The sequence below is a fragment of the Cebus imitator genome, unplaced genomic scaffold (assembly GCF_001604975.1).
Source record: "Cebus imitator isolate Cc_AM_T3 unplaced genomic scaffold, Cebus_imitator-1.0 Scaffold4, whole genome shotgun sequence".
Taxonomy (NCBI): domain Eukaryota; kingdom Metazoa; phylum Chordata; class Mammalia; order Primates; family Cebidae; genus Cebus; species Cebus imitator.
The window spans coordinates 6,618,163-6,638,032 of NW_016107319.1; the positions used below are offsets into that span (position 1 = coordinate 6,618,163).

The window sequence follows — 19,870 nt, forward strand, 5'->3', positions numbered from 1 at the left end:
AAAAAAAAAAAAAAAAAAAGAGATACATTAAAATAGGGAGATTATTCTGGATTATTTATGTGGGCCCAATCTAATTGCACAAGCCCTTAAAAGCAGAATGCTCTTTCTGGTTGGAATCAGACAGAAGCAGAAGAAGGAAAAAAATCAGAGGGAGAGGGATTTGACCCCATGAGTCTGTTGCTGGAGGGGGCCAAATGGAAAGCAGAAGTAATGTGGGCAGCCTCTGAGAGCAAAAATCAGCCGCTGGATGACAGTCAGCAAAGAAGGAAGAGCCTCAGTCCTCAACCACAAAGTACTGAATTGAACAATCCACCTATATGAATTGTGGTGAGGATTCTTCTCTACAGCGTCCAATAAGGAATGCAGCCTTCCAGACATCTTAATTTAGGCTTCGTGGAATCCAGAGAAGAAAAAGCCTACAGACTTTTTCTTCTGTAAGCTGTAAGATAAAATTTGGGGTTGTTTTAAGCCATTAAATTTGTGGCGATTTGTTTGGACAGCATAGAAAACTAACATATAGAGATATGGATTCCAATCAGAAGTTCTATTTTTACCATTAAATGTTTCTATTTAGGGTAGCTTTTCCTCAACTTTTACTTTCTTTTTATCAGGAGGGTTTAGTCAATACAAGAGAAATCATTGCAGATATTTCAAGCAGGAAGGATTTAACACAACATGCTAGGCACTTTGTAAAAAGAAAACAAAAACAAGAGTTTAGGAAACAAAAGTCAGGACAACTGCCTCACAAAATACGGAAGTTTAAAGAACCACGGGAATCACCACTGATGCTGTCAGTTACCTGTGGCATTACGATGAGTGATCCTCAGGAGAATGTCTGGAAGTCACTGGTGAAACTTCATTTCTGCAGTATTCCTGCCTTGCCCTGCAGGAAGCATAATAACGGCTTCTGCCTCTGTTCTACTTTCCAGATCTCATGTGACTGCCTCTCACTGGTAGAAACTAACTCAGATCCCAGGGTTCCAGCCCTTGTACTACAGAGAAGAACACAGAAGAAGAAATATGGCCCCAGGTGGCTGGCATATTCCCCTGACTTACTATTTCCATTGCATCAATACCCATAGGCAGAAAATTAAGAAAAAAAAAAAAAAAGGCAAGAAAAGAAAAGGAACACCAGCCACCAAAGCACTTAGTGATTTAAGATTCAGACATTTACAAAGTGAAATTGCAAAAGAGTTTCAATTCTTCTTCGCAAGCCCAATTCTACCTGGATGAGTGCCATCACTCTAGGTGTCAGGATATTTTTTCTGTGTTTATACAGAATCATGGAATACTAGCAACTGTACCTTAATTCTTTCCTTTTCAATTTTACTCTTTTTTACAAAGGAATGGAAAGTCTACAAAGGTTGCTGAATACTCCAAGTCAAGATAGCTAGTTTATAACTAAACAGGGTTAAGGTCTTTTGAAGTCTTTCTCATTTCCCAACTTACTGCCAAGTTCTACAAAGAGTCTGAGATTTGACACCCACTTGCAGACTAACAAGTTAACCTGCTACTATTTTGTGGATACTGACAGCAGACAAAAGACCCTTGGGTCAGAGACAAAGGACTTAAGTACTCATGGAACAACAGTGGCCAGAGCAGATACTATACACACTATAGGTTTGCATCACAGTCAAGGAACAGGAAGTTTGAAGAATTAACTGTTTTTTTCAGCAAGTCAAATAAAGCCGGCTCTTTGGCTGGTAAGTTGCCTTACCTCAATCCTCAAGTTTGCTCATTGCAAATGTAAATCTCAGCAATGGCCCAGCTACAGGGCTTTGCATTCTTGGCATATCAGCAAGAATATACAGCTGAAGGTCCAAGGCAAATTGCGTCTCCCAACAACCACCAAGGAAGGGAGGACTGGGGGATATGCAGGCATTCACAGTTATAATTAATTGTATCTCATATTTACTACATGCAAAATAGTATGTTTAATATATATGTATATACCATTCTATTTCTGAAATTTGTCTACAAGTCTGCATATTGTTATAGGTCACTTTTCACTACCATATGGCATTGCATTAGGTGACTATGTAACAGTTTATTAATCCATTCTTTTGCTGAACATTTGAGCTGATTCGCAGTGTTTTTCCATTATGCTACTATAAGTATTTTTGCATATATTTCCTGCTATCTATGTTTAGAAGTTTCCCTAGAGGATTTGATTAGGTGTGAAATTACTTGATTATTGAGGCTAAAAACAACTATGTATTTATTCACAATTTGTGTTTTCTTGTCTATGAATTCTCCATATCTTTTGGCCATTTTTTGATTGAGTTGCTTGTCTTTTTAAATTTAAGAGTTGATCATTTCATCATGGATTCACAGTTAAAACCAAATCTCTTAGTAATAGAAAGTAACATTCATAATTCCCCATCCACTCAAAATGGGGCGTATCTATAAAAAAACTCTAATTTCTTGAGGCCAGAAGTTTGAGACCAGCTCAGGCAACATAGCAAGACTCCATCTCTAAAAGACAAAAAACAAACCCTATAATTTCTAATATTATTTTAATGGCAATATATAAAAGCATCTTCCTTAAAGGGACCAAACAAGGATCCTCCCTACCATGGTTTCTACTAACTATTGCATTGGAACTCTTACTCACATCAATAAGGCAAGAAATTGAAGTAAGATATAAGGAGAGAGAAAGTAGAAAGAAAAGGGTCATTAGTCACAGGTGATATAATTGTCTACTTGTAAAAGCCAACATTATTTATGGAAAAGTTATTAGAAATGGTAAGATGAATCACATTTGTAGTGTTTTTTGTTTTGTTTTACTATTAGACAACTTCTGTGTGTATTTAATGATCTTTTATTGTGTTCGCTCATGCTTGACTGGCTTTAGTCTGTGGATAATCTGGAGGCCTAGGCTGACAATTCTTTCCTCCTGTGAGCATTTTTATTTGCTTCTCATTGGAGTCAGGGAGCACCACACACCCGGGACCACTTTAGCTGCCTTCAGGGTTTCGGGTTGGAGCCTGAACCACTCATTAAGCTCCTTGAAGTGGTTGCTGGCAAGAGGCTTAGCTCTCTTTTTGTAACGCTGACGTTGATTTTGCCTTCAGACAACACACTCCTTACACGTTAGCTTACATTTAATGTGCTGGTTGCAGCTTCAGCTTCTTTCCAGGGGGAGGGTAGTGGTGATAAGAGATCTTTCTTACTTCCTATTAGCTCAGCAATCTGTTACAAATTATGTTTTATACAGGATCTAATTGCTTTGTATTGGAAGCAACTTTTAAAAAACATCTGTTTTTTATTTGGAAATATTGTTTTTTTAAAGGCCACCGCCCACCCCCGCCACCTTACAGTTTGAAATTTCTTGTGTTGCGGACCGTCAAAAATCAAGATATGGCCAGAACTTCTGGTTTCCTACTTAATATCCATTTTTCCATTTCTTCCTAATAACAGAACCCCAAGTTTATTCTGGGTTACAGTGTCCAGGTAAAAAAACAAAACAAAACAAAACAACAACTCCATTTGCCAGTCTTTCTGGCAGCTAGGCATGCTTATGTAACTCAATTCTGGTCAATTGTCTGAGGCCAGAGTCATTTGGTTGAAGTTTCAGGAAAACTTCTAGACAGAGGTTGACTTTGTTTTCGTTTGTCCTTTTGTCCTTACTTTCCTTCCTCAATTTTCTTGCCTAAAAGGTTGGTTAACTGTGATTATGATTGAGAGCATGGTAAAAGAATCCCAAAGACTTCAGCAGTAAAGTTCTTGCATCACTGTCTTGGACTTCTTGTACATGAAAGAAAAACCACCTTGTTGAATCCATTATTAATTAGATTTTCAGTTACAGGTAGTTTGATGCATTTTCCAACTGACATACTTGGTATCTGATTTTGATGTAATGTTTAATTGTTGTCTAAACATCTTTAAGTAGGTTTTAGAAAACAATCACAGTAGTAAATCACATTTATTTTATATGTTTGGTAATTTTGCTTTATTGTTGTTAACTATAGTAGCAGATGGTATTAGATGCACCTATGCTTGTTATTTCAAGAAAATCTCATTGAAGCTATAACTTGATCTCATTCTAAGAAAAATGAAAGTATAATTTAAGTCAATAATTATTATCTGATAGTAGTTATTTTTCATAATGAACACATTTTACACTCCCAGTTAGAAAATGATCTGATTCACTTTATAATAATGCCCTATTATTTCTTCCAAGTACAACCACTAATGTATTTTAATTCTTATCATATTGAGTCTATTTTAAAAGCACTGAGGAATATTTATATATTGTTTTTCCACTTGTTGCTAAGAAGGAAAGTAATAGAATCGACTATCCCTTAACTATTTCATTTATTTTAACTTACTTTGATTTTTTTTTAGACATCTGGTAACTACTGTCATCCAGATGGCCATACTGGATAAAAATCACATTCTATATTCAAAATTAACAGTAAATGACTTTTCAGGTTTGGAAGATACAGCAGTTTGGCTTTGCTGTATAATCTTTACTGTCAATATTTTAATCAATTAAAAAAAAAAAACTCATTCCAACCTCATTCTGTCCTCAGGCAGAGTTGTAATAATCATTCCTAAAGTGAAGGAAAGAATTTAATAGAAGAATATAATTTAATTAAAAGAAATTAATAGAAGAGGAAACTATAAAAAAAGTGGATGCTTTCTCCACTTTGTGTTGAGCCTTTGCAGGATAACCATGAACTACTCAGTCTGATTTAAATGTCTCACTTCAGTGCTTACAGAGTTCCAGGTGCTACCAAGACAACATCTCACTGAATAATCTGGAGGACCCACTGGAGACCATTAGATGACTGTCGGCTCAAGGAGCAGGCAGGAAGGACTGAAAGGTAATAGGAGGCTAAACCATGAGCAGGGGCCTGTGGGGCTCCAAGAGCCAAGTGGCAACAAGTGAAGGAACTTAGCACTTAAAGTTTCCCATGTGGCAGGCACTGTGCTAAGTGTTTTATATGTATTATCCTACTTAATCTTCCCAGTAAACCTGAGAGGAAGGGACTTAGTAACAGCAGACCAAACACATCAAACTTTAAGGATATTCTTGAACCTCTTCAGGTTCCTCTTATTGTTGTTCTTATTCCACTGCAGAATACAGCAGTGAAAACCTTCAAATCAAACAAACTAAACATATGCTTGAAGGTGGGCCTGTGGTTAGAAATTCCCTTGTGGTGTTTATCTTTACTTTTTCCCATCCTACGAAGATACAAAGGCAACACAGGGAACTATTCCTACTAGCTTCTGTGTGGCAAGATTTTTTTCTAATCTTGTTTTTACACTGAGGCTATTGTCCACTGTGGACTCCCAGTTTTATGCAAGAGTCTTCAACCCAGCTTCCTACTCTTCTTGGCCACAGAGCCTCTGTCTCCAGTTGTACTAGTCCATTCTCACACTGCTATAAAGAACTACCTGAGACTGGGTAATTTATAAAGAAAAGAGGTTTAATTGACTCACAATTCCACAGGCTATACAGGGTGCCTCAGGAAACATACAATCATGGCAGAGGGACAAAAGGAAAGCAGGCACAATCTTCACATGGTGGAGAAGGAGAGAGAGAGAGAGAATGAAAGGGCAAGTGCTACACACTTTTAAATGATCAGATCTCAAGAGAACTCACTCACTATCATGAGAACAGCAAGGGGGAAATCCACCCCCATGATCCAATCACCTTCCTCCAGTTCCTTCCTCCAACATAGAGAATTACAATTCGACATGGGATTTGGGTGAGGATACAGAGCTAAGCTTGTATATTACCTAAGCTTGTATGCTTGTATATTACCAGTGTACAAATTTCTGAGTAGAATCCAAGTTCTAGTTCACTGAGGATTTTCAGAGGGTCCCAGCCAATTGCCAGCTCCAGAGTTTGCTTACTGTGTGGATTCCTACTTTCTCAGTCCTTCTGGTCTCCTTGAACTGGTATCACTTTCCTGCCAGTTTAGTCATGCACTGGAAAAATTCTTTGATCTGTCTGCCTTTGTTTTGTCTTATCCGGTGTTGTGTGTGCTCTATTGTCACAGAATTTCTCCAGACATCTTACCAGAAATAGTGATCTGGACTTTATTGAGGAAATGTACTTGACAGATAATTTGGAGGTCGTATTACAAAGGCTTAGTAATTAGATTGATAGGTTAGAGAGATGAAAGTGTCTGGATTGACTCTCAGATTTCTGGCTTCAACAGATGAATTAGTGCCTTTGTTCACTGAGTTAAGACACCAAGAAAGAGGCATCAGTTTTGGGGGAAAGATGATGAATTCAGTTTTGAAAACACAATTCATCAACAGATAAAACTAATTTTCAGCTTTCTAATTGTAAAGTGGAGATAATATGTGCTTTACAATATAATTTTTATTGATATTAAATATAATAATGAATGTGAAAACCTTAGTAATCTATAAAGGGCTATGCAGGTATTTGAAACTTAGGAATCCTTGCCCTATCCCCAAAGCTCATTGATCAAAAGAGGTACTTAGAGTCTTCCTTATGATACATAGGTCCAGTGGATAATAGGGTGTGATAACCTGGAAAAAAAGGAGAAATAAGTTGCTACACAGTTATGAGTGCTATAAGGTTTTCCCAAAATATACAAACTATTTGTTAAAGGATCATTTATCAGCCCAGCTAAAACATGTGATGCTTTAAAAGTACTGAGCCAGGCGTGTTGGCAGGTGCCTGTAATCCCAGCTACTCAGGAGGCTGAGGCAGGAGAATCGCTTGGATCCAGGAGGCAGAGGTTTCTGGGAGCCAAGATCATGGTGAAATCTATTATGCAGTGATTTTATGAACCACAATTATTATTTGTGGAATGCACAAAAAATGGACAACATAGGCCTCTGGATGTAGGAAGTACTTTCATGAGCTAGAATTTTTAAAACATTTTATTGTGGCAAGAATGCTTAACAAAAGGTCTGCACTCTAAACAGATTTTTAAGTGCACAGCACAGTACTGTTATCTCTAGGCAAAATGCTGTAGATCTCTAGAACTTATTTACCTTGCATTACTGAACTTTTTTGCCACTTGATTGGCACCTCTCCATTTCCCCCCTACTCCCAGATCCTGGAAACCACCATCTACTCTCTGCTTGTATGAGTTTGACTATTTTGGATACTCACATATAAGTGGAATCTTGCAGTATTTGTCCTGTGTCTGGCTTTTTCCCCTAGCATAATGTCCTTAAGCCTTCTTTAGGTTGTTGTGTATGACAGGAATTCCTTCTTCTAATAGAAAGAAGAAACTCCTCCTTTGTAGAGGCTGAATATTCCATTATATATATACACATGTATACACACACACACACACCCCAGATAACATTAGAAAAGGAATTTTTATTTGCAGATATAAACAAGCTTTAATTCCTGAAAGGAAGCCAAACTGAGATACATTTAAATGGGCAGGTTAAAGAGTTCTATATTCCAGAGCTCTCTAAAATGTCCTGGGACATTTGTTTGCTGCCAATAGGTCACAAGTGTGACTGGACCTGAGTCATTGCCCAGAAACGAAAAAAATCCTCTTGAATCTAAGAACAATATGTAGGAGAAGTGCCTGTCAAGTAAAGAAAACTTTCCAGAAAGATAAATGAATAAAGATTTTACCTTTCCACAAAAAGAAAAAAAATAAATAAAAAGGGGAAGACAATTTCCGAGTCACCTTTGACAACAAACAGATCTGTCCTATTTTTCCCTGTGTGCCCTATAAGTATTATTTTCTATTTATGCTACAGCAAGTAGATGTTTGGGAAGAGCTGCTATAGATGGTTTATTTTAAGGCTTTCATCTAGATTTTCCTGCCTCTATTTTAATATTTCTTTTAAAACCTTGTAGCAAAATGCAACATGCACAAATTACATGAATTATAATACAGATTGATGAAGGGTCACAGACTGAACACAGTCATCCTAAGTAGGATATTTTCAATACCCTTACTCTAGAAACTCTCCTTGTGAGCCTTTGAAGTCACTACCTTCACCCAAAGGTAACCCCTATCCTGACTTCTAATCTGATTAATTTTGAGTGTATTTAAACTTTATTTAATAAAGTCATGGTGTTCTTTTTTTTTCATTGTGAAATTTATTTGCTTAACATTATTTTAGTGACATTCATCCATATTGTTATGTGAGATTGTAGTTTGTCCACTCTTGTTAGTATATAATGTTTTTATTATATGAATATGTCACAATTCATTTATTCATTCTCTTGTTAAAGGATAATTGGGTTGTTTATGGCTTTGGAGATATGGTAATTAGTGCTACTATAAACGTTATTTTACATGTATTTTATTTTTATTTCATTTTATTTTTGAGATAGAGTTTTGCTCTTGTTGCCCAGGCTGGAGTGCAATGGCATGATCTCAGCTCACTGCAAGCTCAGCCTCCTGGATTCAAGTGATTCTCCTGCCTCAGCCTCTCAAGTAGCTGGGGTTACAGGCACCTGCCACCACACCCAGCTAATTTTTGTATTTTTAGTAGAGACAGATTTTACCATGCTGGCCAGGCTAGTCTTGAACTCCTGACCCGCCCATCTTGGCCTCCCAAAGTGCTGGGATTACAGGCATGAGTCACCATGCCTGGCCTATTTTACATATATTTTAGTAAATACAGGTATGCATTTTGGAGATATATGTATATCCTTTAACACATGCTGCTAAATAATTTTCAAAGTGGCAGTCCATTTACATCCCCCAATACTGGATGACAGTTCCAGTTACTCCACAGTCTTCCTGCAAGTGTCTCCAACCCAGCTTCCTACTCTTCTTGAATAAACGATAAACAATACCAGTGACCAGTAAACACATGCTCACTAGTATTGCCAGTCTTTTAATCTTAGCCATTCTGGTGGATGTTGAGGATTATTGATACATATGTTTTAAAATTAGCATTGCTCTGAAAACTAAAAGTATGGCTAACACTCCACATCATCCATCTTTCTTCCCTCTCCAGAGGTAACCATAATCTGAAGTTAATATCATTTCCAGGCATCTTTTGTTACTTTTAAAAGGTTTGTATATATATATATATCTGTAAATAATGTATACAATTGACTTTTGCTTTACAATTTTACATATATGGCATTCCAATTTGATTTTTTTTTCACCAATATCTCCCCCAAATTTAAGAATTAGTCCATATTGATACTTGTAAAGTCTATGAATTTTAATTGCTGTGTAGATAACATGCAATTTATTCCTTTTCCTAATAACAGTTGCTTAAAATTTTTTGGCTGTTAAACTGTGCTATTGTATCATTGTATATTTGTGCACAAGTTTCTTATGGTAGAGACCTAGAAGTGCAATGGCTGAATCTTTGGTTTTGCACATATTTACGTTTGCTTAACATTGCCATGTGGTTCTTCAAAACAGATTTATCATTTATACTTCCAGTAGAATTGCTTAAAATTTGTTTTTCCACCTTTCATCAATATTTTGATCTTCCAGGCTTTTACAGCATGGACAACCTTATGGGTGTCATTTATTCTGTATATAAATCTTTTGTCAGTTACATTTTTACTTAATTTTTAATGTCTTTAGTCATCCTAAACTTTTTTTTTTTTTTTTGAGACAGAGTCTTGCTCCATCATCAGGCTGGAGTGCAGTGGTGTGATCTCGGCTCACTGCAGTCTCCGGCTCCCGGGTTCAAGCAATACTCCTGCCTCAGCCTCCCGAGTAGCTGGGACTAAAGGTGCCCACCATCACGCCCATCTAATTTTTGTATTTTTAGTAGACCCGGGGTTTCACCATGTTGGCCAGGATGGTCTTGATCTCTTGACCTTATGATCTGCCTGCCTCGGCCTCCCAAAGTGCTGGGATCATCCCGAAGTTTTATTAAATTCATTGTTCAATAAATTTTTTTGGGTTCTTTTTTGTGTGTGTCTTATGAAATCATTTTATCATAAAGGCATTCTCCTATATTTTCTTATAATGGCTTTCTTTTTTTTTTTTTTTTTTTNTTTTTTTGTATATTTAGGTCTTTCCATCTGGAACTTATTTTATATGTGCTGTTAATAGAGATCTAATTTTATCTTTCTCCATATGGATCGCCAAAAGTCTTTGCCTCATTTATTGACTAATGCCTGTCTTCTTACTGATGCTAATGCAACCAGTACCATTTACCCAAATGTATGTGAGTCTGTATCTAGGCTTTCTATTCAGTTATATTTGTCTATTTGCTAACACCTGACACTATGCAATATTGTTTTAATTACTAAATCTTTATAATAAATAATAGTATCCTTCTGCTTGTATAACTAAAATGGTTTGGGCTTTTCATGGATCTTTAATTGTTCCTATAAATTTTAGAGAGCAATTAATCAAATCCATTAAAAAATCTATATTAAGATTTGATTTGAATTGCATTGAATTCACAGAATATTTCAGTTGCTTGTAATTTTTGTATCCCAAATTGCTTATTATAATTATGTTGTTTTAAATAGACAATGTTTTAGATTTATCCTATTTATTAAATAAATGGATTACTATGACTTTTTGTATCCCCTTCTGCCTTTTAAATTCTGTTTTCATCTTGTGAAGGCTACCCTTTGGAATTTTTTCACTGAATATCTGTGAACAGCAAAGCTTCTTTGTCTTTGAAAGAATATTTATTTTGCCATCATTCTTAGTAGTGAATACTGGCAGGCACTACCCAGATCTCTCTTTCTCAATGAAAGACTTATTTCCCGAGCTGCTGAGAGTACAGCAAGCCAACACAATTCAGCTCTTGGCCCTCTTCAGGAGTCCTCTAACCCAAGGTAGCACTCTTCCCCTTTGGCAGTGCCATCCAGGACTAAATATCATGGGTGTATAACGGCCCAGCCCACAATACCTAACTCAAGACAACGCTGAAGGGATATCCCAGATTCAAAGACGAGGCCTTCACTGAGACTTCACCACAGGTCTATTCACCTTCCCTCTATTCAATCATCGTGCTTCCATTCTTCTGCAGATGTTCCCCAAAGCATTCCCTAACATACTCACAATACTCTTCTCTGACTTAGAGTATGTTTCCTGGGGAAGCCAACCTAAGACAGTTGGTGTCACGAGTGGTCAAAGATGGGAATTATAATTTATAATTTGAATCACAGGCCACGTAACTATCAATGAGGACCCTCCCCTCCCACCCTCAGTGGTAGGTGTAGAACATACAGACCTTGGCACAAGGTAACAGTGCAGTAGTTAAAACTTTCATCAGTAATGAACTTGAGTGGTATTCTAACGTAAGTATAGTGGTTAATATAAGGTTAGATACTAGTGGGTAAAATGCATCAGGCGTGTGAGAACTATGAAGGAAACAGTAACCTTAAGGACAGTGGCATTGACTGTTATTGCTAAGTAAAATTGGTTCTTTGAAAACAGCAAAAAGCTGAGAGTGGGTCTAATAGTAAATTCCAGAAGCCCTCTTTGGTAGCAAATAAAGAAGCTTTTATCTCCTGCAGTGGGGCAGCAGAAAAAGCTGAGGAAAAGGCCCAGTACTGAATCCTAAATGTGGCAGAGCTCAAAGAGATTAAGCAGGAAACCCAGCTCGGTCGGCTACACAAAGGTCAAGGTGTTGGATCAGAAGGAGATTCTGATGCCGGGGAAGGATCATCACGTTTCAATTAAAAACAGGCAGAGCACACAGTAGAGGCAAAGAATGTGGGATGATTTGTTCACAAAGGAATGGAATCCAGAGGGCATAGCAGAAATAAGAGACAGAGGAGGCTAGTACGAAAGTTCATCAGGCAATGGAAGGCACAGCTTGCGCAGCAACCAAGAAAAGGTGGGATGTGAAGCCAGAAGATTTAGGGGAGGAAAGGTTTCCAACAGAAGGAAGCATGAATTTGCCGTTTGAGTCAATTGATTCAGTACCAAGTCTGGGAGTTCATTGTCCTCTTCCTTTTAGATTTCTCCTTTTTCTAAAAAAGTAAAACTGAGGGGTCCTTCCCTATTTTCCTTCGCATTCCCTTCCTTTTCTTGCAGATCTTGTTCCCAGGCATAGGGGGGCACCGGCCCCCGCAGGAGTGGGCGGGACAGGGGCGGAGCGAAAAAAGTGGGCGGGCCCTTTCCTGTGACGTCCGCCGTAAGGACGCTACTGTCGTAAAAGGACGTCCGGTCAGTCTCCTAGTGCCCGAAACTGGCTGTCAGCCTCTCTTGGTCTTAGTAGCTTCTTTCCCGGAGTCGTGGTCCACGAGTTGGATTTACTGCTGTCGCGAGCGGGCCTCACGCCATTGCCTGTCCCTCGGCCCCCTGAGTGAGTTCGGCCTCCCCGCCCAACTGAGCGAGGTCGGCCCGGAGCACGCTCGAGGTAGGGTGTTCCACGGGAGGGTGACGGTTGCGGGTCCCCGAGCCGCGTGGCGCCTTCGCCGCCGCGGCTCCCCTGGACGCCCCTTGGTCCCACTGGGTCCTTCAGCTCCAGGCTGGACTCCTAGAGCCGCAGTGCCCCGTGCCTGTTTCCTCACTTGATGACACGCGCAGTGTCCGCAAGAAGTTGAAGTATTACCGGAAAAGGGCTGGAACCCAATATAAGGCTGAGAAGAATCATTCTTTTGAGCGTGTAGAATAAACTGGAGGAAAAACAAACAAACAAACAGAGATTTAACTTTATCAGAGGATTCAAAGGACATCCCTGGAGGACGGAGAAAGTTCATCCGCATGATCGCCTCCTGATTATTTTCTGAGGTTCTTTGGCCAGGGCAGCACGCCCTCTGGATTTTGTCATTTTGCATATTGGAACGCCGACTTAGTGGTTTGGGCGTTACGTTACCGAAGTAACCACCTATTAAATCTCCTGGCTATTTTTTTTGAGTTGCTACCTTACTGCTTACCACCTGGTTTTTTGATTGAGCATTCAGTTCAGAAAACTTCAGTTTAGAAAAATCTTGTATTTCAACTAAATGATGAAAGTTAAACATACTCTTAAACGTAAATTTGAACCCCATTAAAATTACATGCTCACTCCATGTAGAGAGAAGGAAGAACATTTGTCAGAGTCAAAGCAATAATACCTTGAATATCTTAAGAATGTTTTGACTTTGTAATTAATAGTGTTATTTGTTGACTGTTAGATGTTTTGTTTACATATTACATAGAAAAAATTAGACTTGTTATACTTCAGGTGTTGGCAGCGTCAGGTTATCTGAATGATGGTCAGCGTCAGCTCAAGTGATATAAACTGGGTAAATAATGATCTTTTTAATGATTTTCTTTGTTATTGATACATTATTTATTTGTTTTAATGAAGTGCAGAATACTTTATCATTGGAGAAACTTTTTGCTTAGCGGGAAAAGAAAACTAGTTTGTCTTTTAGGGTAAATTTTTTTGACGTTTACGTTTTTAGAATTGTTAGTGCAAATAAATGCCTTGTTTTAAGTGTTGTCCGCTTCATTTGGAATAAGTGCTTAACGTTTCATGAGGCTTAGAATGTGGTTAACAAAATGATAGAGTTTAACATTTAACAAGAATAAAAATACTTTGTTATACTGTTTTTTAATTTATTAAAATAGTAAATGCAGTCAGTCAATTATATCTTTTCTGTTCTCTTGTGTCAAAATAGGGGAAAATGCCTAAAAAAAAGACTGGTGCGAGGAAGAAGGCTGAGAACCGCCGAGAACGTGAAAAACAACTAAGAGCATCAAGAAGCACTATAGATTTAGCTAAACATCCATGTAATGCTTCGATGGTAACAGCTCCTTTTGATATCAGTTGATAGCGGAAAAAACCATATACTATATTATCTGAAGTACGCCTGAATAAAATTTTAGTGAATAGTGTTTTTGCATTTATTTTGTTACTGAATTTGAAATCTCTGGCACGTCCATTGATTTCACTGAGTAGCAGTGATTCTTGTTAGATTTTATATTATTTATAAAACCTAGCATATTACTTCACATACTGTTGGTGATAAAGGTAGATATTGGACAAGAATAGATAATAGAAACTGTTACATTTTCCAGGTTCTTTGATGCCTTAATTTGTCTTAGTTGAGTGTTCATCATATTTTCTTAGCAATTCTTTCATTTCTCTTCTTTCAACTTCCTACTTAACATCTGTTCGCTTCCTGTTCTATTACCTTATCTGCTTGTGCTAACTGGATTAGTTGTGATAACCTCTGGGCTGCTTTGAATGGTAAAATATGTGAAAAAACTAACAATTATGTCATTGTTACCGCTTGCCTTTCATTGACTCTTTCTCTGAGTTACCCTAGTTCTCCCTATTTTCACTCCCCTCTTTGTTTTTCTTTTCCCACTGTTCCTTTTTTCCCCCTCCTTTTGTTTTGTCAAACATGTATGAATTGTTTAATGTAGCTTAATTTAGCAAATGTTTATTGTGCATCTACTCTGTGTCAGGTTATTTTAGACTCTGTGCGTGGTGATACATAAATGAATTACATGGTCCCTATTTTCAGAAGTGTATCACTCAGTTATGTTGTATATTACTTAGGATTTGTTTGTTTCTAAATGACAGAAATCTAACTTAAATTACCTTAGGGAAAAATAGCTTGTTGAATGGATAATGGAAGAACTCATATTGCTGGGAAGAGGAAGGATATACCTGGAACTCAGGGACAATTGGAACCTGGAACAACTTGTAGTTCTATCTTTTGCTTTTGTTTCTTCTTCCCTATTAGTTCAATTTTTTCATATTACTCCATTTGTTTGATTTCATAGTTATAGGTAGCCTGCATGTCTTACATCACATATTGTTCCTCAGAGAAGGAAAGAACTCTGAAAGGCTGGGCTTGACCCAGTGCCTGTCCCAGGACTAACATTTATTGGGGTTGTTTGGGAGAGGCCAGATTACATAGCACATATGTGACAGTGTGGCTCTCTTCTGTGTTACAAGTCCTTTCCAGAGAAGAGAAGTGCTGGCAGACAGAACAATAAATGACTGGCATGCCTAAATATGTAATGACAGCTAGATTTTGGAAGTCCTTTAATAAAGGTACAATATATTTATTAGAACTAAGAGGAGATAAAGTTGACTATGTGGAAGGGGTGCAGTTCACAGAAGAGGTGAGATTTCACCAGAACTTTCAACAGGTAGTAGAAACTTTTTAGGGAAAAGTATTTGAATAAGTAAACACATGGAGAAGAAAGAGTATAAGACGTATTTGGGGAATAACTGACCATTAATGATTTGCGCCTGAAAAGAACAGGCTAGCAAGGTTTGGAAAGTGGTTAGGGGCCAGCTGTGGAGAGCTTTTAAAACCATGTTTAGAAATCTGGATTTTCCCTGAACTTTATTATTTTGTGTTCTCTCCTGTTTCTTGTGTTCATTCCGTGGTATTTTATTCCTTGCAAACAATTGAAAAACAGACTAACAATGTATTTAGCCTCTTTCATAGTAATGCCATTTCTTCCTCTGTAGTTATATACCTGGAGTATCTCTCTTGCATACCTTTTTTACTTAAGCGTGGGTAGATGCCTGTATACGTGGGTGGAGTTGGAGGCTTTGGTGTAGTGTCACTTAAATTTTCACATGAAAAATAGGTTATTCTTTGTAATGCAAGTAAATTTGCAGTTTTCAGTCAACACAAAAATTAATGTGATCTTTTTATATGTTACAGGAATGTGACAAGTGTCAGAGGTAAATTTTATTTCTTTTTCTATCTACCTTTAATAAAATTGTCCCCTCTGACCTTTTATCTGACATTGACCATATTTTAAAATTTTACTTTACATGACAAGACGGCAGAAGAATAGAGCATTTTGCTACTTTTGTAATTCTGTACAGAAGTTACCAATTTGTGCACAGTGTGGTAAGTATATAATAACTAAGGACGTATACTTTTTATCTTTTTATCAGCTGATAGTTCATCAGTTTGAACTTGTGTGGGTTTGTTGCTGTTGGTTACAGTGCTTAAATTGTTTATAATGTTATACCCTACCATTAACAAAATAGCAAAACATGTTATTTTGCCTACCAAAAACCTATCAAGTCTTGATTTTTGTCTCTTTGATGTAATGATGGAAAATAATTAAGGTACAATTTAGATACAGGTTACCAATAAATTTTTTTCAACAATACAAAATCAGATTTCAGATATAACATTTGATGATCTTGAACTTTTAGTTATACTATCTTAATCTTGTCAGTGTCTATTTGTTTACTTATCTACATTTTGATTCCTGCTGATATTACCTGCAGTGTGTTAGACCATTGGGAATAATTTTATTCCACATTTACCTGGTACATATTTTGTGATCAGTAGTTTTTGTGTTTGATGCTTACAGTATGATTCATGAGTTTCCTCACGTGTATTCCCAAGTGATTGAAATAGAGTTCCTACGTCATGTACCCAATTTTTAAGTATAGGTGGAGACTTGTACCCTGAAATGATTATTTAAAATAAAACTAAATGTCAGCAAGATGGGTGTTTCCCAAATAGTCTTCCATGGACTGCTTGAAATATTAGCAGAGCCGATCGAGACCATCCTGGTCAACATGGTGAAACCCCGTCTCTACTAAAAATACAAAAATTAGCTGGGCATGGTGGCACGTGCCTGTAGTCCCAGCTACTCGGGAGGCTGAGGCAGGAGAATTGCCTGAACCCAGGAGGCGGAGGTTGCAGTGAGCCGAGATCGCGCCATTGCACTCCAGCCGGAACCTGGAAAAAGAATGAAACTCTGTCTCAAAAAAAAAAAAAAGAAAGAAATATTAACAGATATTTCTTGAAAAATATATATGCATATACATTTGAGAAATACTGCATGCATCCTCCTGTCATTCTCATCTGGGACATTTCTATTATTTATTTGTATGTTGTAAGTTCTGAAGGCCTGCAGTAAAGAAACCCCATGAACTTTATTACTCTAGATTTACACCTTCCCCCAACTTTTGATGAATAAATACTGCTTTTATGAGATAATAATAGATTCAGGTGGAACAATTTGGGATCTGCTCATTTAGATATGTTTATATATAATAATATTCCAGAAAGTTAGTAGTGTTTAGGGCTACATCCCTTAATATTTCTAGTATAGTTCTAGCATTCAAAAAAGATGTTTTTTCAATTCTACAATTAATGAAAAAGAGAAAACTGGCTTATATGGAATACTCATATGGCAGTTTTTATAGCCTTATTTTCAAAAGGTAATGAACATAGAGTGAGAAAATAGATTTTGTGGAAGTTTAAATGGTAAGTTTTTGCTAGGAATTACCCATATTTTCAGTGTCTTTGGGCTTAAATTTTGTAGTGCTGTTAGATGGATGCATTTCTCATGTACTGATTCTTACTCTCAGTGTTAGACATGGAACAGCTGGGTAGTCACTGCCTCTCATTTCGTTTCCTATTGTTTAACTTTGTTCCTTAGGAAATCAAGATAATGGAAAATTGTTTCTTTTGTGTTCCATTTTATGGAGTCTCAGATGGATGATTAATGACATTGTTAATTCTCACATAGTATCTGATAAGCACATTTCCTGTTAGTGTTTTGGGTTGGTAATTTAATTTGCTGCTAGATCAGAGGTTTAGTGGCTGTTGTGATTTGTAGCTGTATCATTGTATTCTTGTTTATTATGCTTATTTGGGCACTATTTCAAAATTTTGTTGGAAAAATGTTTAACTGGGGGCTATGTTTGTAAATCTTTATGTTTGGATAAAATTACATTAACTTGATAAGTTACATAATCGTTATTTGGTTTGGTTTGGTTTGAGGTGTTCTGTGGAAAGAGAAATGGTAACTTGAAACCACAGTTTTTATTGTGAATTATAAAATGTAAAATTCATTATAAAAAGCGTTCCTTTAAAAAATGGTTTGAATAATCTGAAGATTCATAAGCTTTTAAACTATAAAATGATCATTAGATTATAAAGCATAATTTGCAATTTCTGATTTAGTACAAACTTAAATTAGCATATACATTACCGTATAGTTCATTTTATAGATTCGTTAGTAATTTGTAATCTGAAAAGTCTGATTCAACTAATGAAGTCTCAATTATATCTATTTTCTCTTTTTAGTTATGTAAACAGTAAATACTGATTCAATTTCATTTTTAAAAAAATTATTTCCTCAGGAACTTGGGCTAGATAAAAAGAGGAATCAGTGAATACTGGTATGTATTCCTTTGCAAGACTAACAGTGCAAATGTTTTTCTTTATTAGGGAAAACAAAGTGCATGATGAAGTCTTCAGACTGTGTTATAAAGCATGCTGGTGTATATAGTACTGGCCTTGCAATGGTGGTAAGCTTCTTGTCATTATCTTTTAGACTAGTACATTTTCAAGGATAAGATAAAGTCTTTCTGATCAATGGTTTGTTTTTTTTTTTCCTAAAGTCAGTGCTTTGTCCCTTGTTTCAATCAATCTGTAGTTACCTGGATTATCAGTGGCATGCTTTTTGTATGATTTTTCCTTAGTGCCCACTTGTTTCTAGCTGCTGCTTTCTTATTGGGAAACATACAAGGTATGGAAAGTTTTCACGCCTATCTAAACAGAAATTCATTTCTCAGTGATACCTTTCTAATATCGCTTAACCAGACTTCACAAAACAGTATTTAGTGTACTGAAAGGCCCGCTTAACCATGTTTAATTAAGCCTTTGGTGAAATAAGCAACTTCGTTCCAAAGGAACCTAGGATATAATAGTGTTCTTTAAAACTTTACATTTCAAAAAAGTGTATACATTTAACATACCTCTTCATTATATATAGGATTTAAGTAAATTCAGCTTTTGAATAATAAAAAAATGGGATTACATGATGTATTTTGCTCTTTTTCCTAAAACATGTTTTCCTTTTAAATATGAGTTAACCAGTGTTGGGCGCGGTGGCTCATGCCTGTAATCTCAGCGCTTTGGGAGGCCGAGGCAGGCGAATCACAAAGTCAAGAGATTGAGACCATCCTGGCCAACATGGTGAAACCCTGTCTCTACTAAAAATACAAAAATTAACTGGGCATGGTGGCATGCACCTGTAATCCCAGCTACTTGGGAGGCTGAGGCAGGAGAATTGCTTGAACCTGGGAGGCAGAGGTTGCAGTGAGCGGAGATCATGCCACTGCACTCCAGCCTGGCACCTGACGACAGAGTGAGACTTTTGTCTCAAAAAAAAAAAAATGAGTTAACTGGTTTTACTGTATTGTTGTTGAGATTTTATGTTTAAATAAAATTTTGTTTAAATTTCAGTCCATGAGGAAAGTGATACTATGTTTATGTCAAATGGAATGTTTTATTTATGCTAAATTTCCCAGAACATGTAAACTTCTATTATGAGGCAGACCTATGATATATTTCATATGTGCATATGTTATAGAAGCAAGGACCGAGAATTATCATCCTATGAATTCCTCTTTATTTTAAATATAAGATTGTCAGTGTTATGTTTATTCAAAAACTCTTTCAGTCTTCCTTGGTAGCTTGTTTATCTAAGTTCAGTCAAATTCGTTTTTTAAAATTCGCTGTGTTTTTTGAATGTGAATAATTTCTTCTTACATAAAGAAAACATTTAAGTAGAATCATATATCATTAGCTGTAAATTTCAGAAAAGTTATTTTCTGAATATCTTCTATTTGTCTCCCCAGATTCCCCCTGATAACAGCAGGATAATAAGATCTGGGTGTTTATTCCTTCATCTCACTCCCTGCCAGGTTATCCTGGTTTGGTTTTGTCCTTTCTCTAAGGACCACAGTTCTTCTCTATATGGCCAGGTAGCCCTCTCCTGTTTGTCCTAAGCTCTTCCCTGAGCTCTGTAAATTATCTGTATTAAAACTCTTCTAGAGCACCGGGCATGGTGGCACATACCTATAATCCCAGCACTTTGGGAGGCTGAGGTGGGGTGGATCATCTGAGGTTGGGAGTTTGAGACCAGCCTGACCAACATGGAGAAACCTCATCTCTGCTAAACAAAACAAAACAATAAAACAAAATTAGCCAGGCATGGTGGCGCATGCCTTGTAATCCCAGCTGCTC

At 37.0% G+C, this 19,870-nt stretch overlaps 1 protein-coding gene across 2 annotated transcripts in view; it reads left to right on the forward strand.

The window, feature by feature from the left end:
* ZNF330 (zinc finger protein 330) overlaps positions 1-19,870 on the forward strand; it is a 36,286-nt gene that overhangs the window by 10,364 nt on the left and 6,052 nt on the right. The window contains exons 1-5 of one of the 2 annotated variants that reach the window (XM_017534364.2): positions 12,057-12,264; positions 13,514-13,639; positions 15,527-15,546; positions 15,648-15,718; positions 18,068-18,147. In XM_017534364.2, coding sequence (XP_017389853.1) covers positions 13,520-13,639; positions 15,527-15,546; positions 15,648-15,718; positions 18,068-18,147 — 291 coding nt within the window. In that variant the 5' untranslated portion in view covers positions 12,057-12,264; positions 13,514-13,519. Of the gene's footprint in view, positions 1-12,056; positions 12,265-13,513; positions 13,640-15,526; positions 15,547-15,647; positions 15,719-18,067; positions 18,148-19,870 lie in introns of those variants that run through there. The other variant, XM_037740430.1, reaches the window with a different exon arrangement.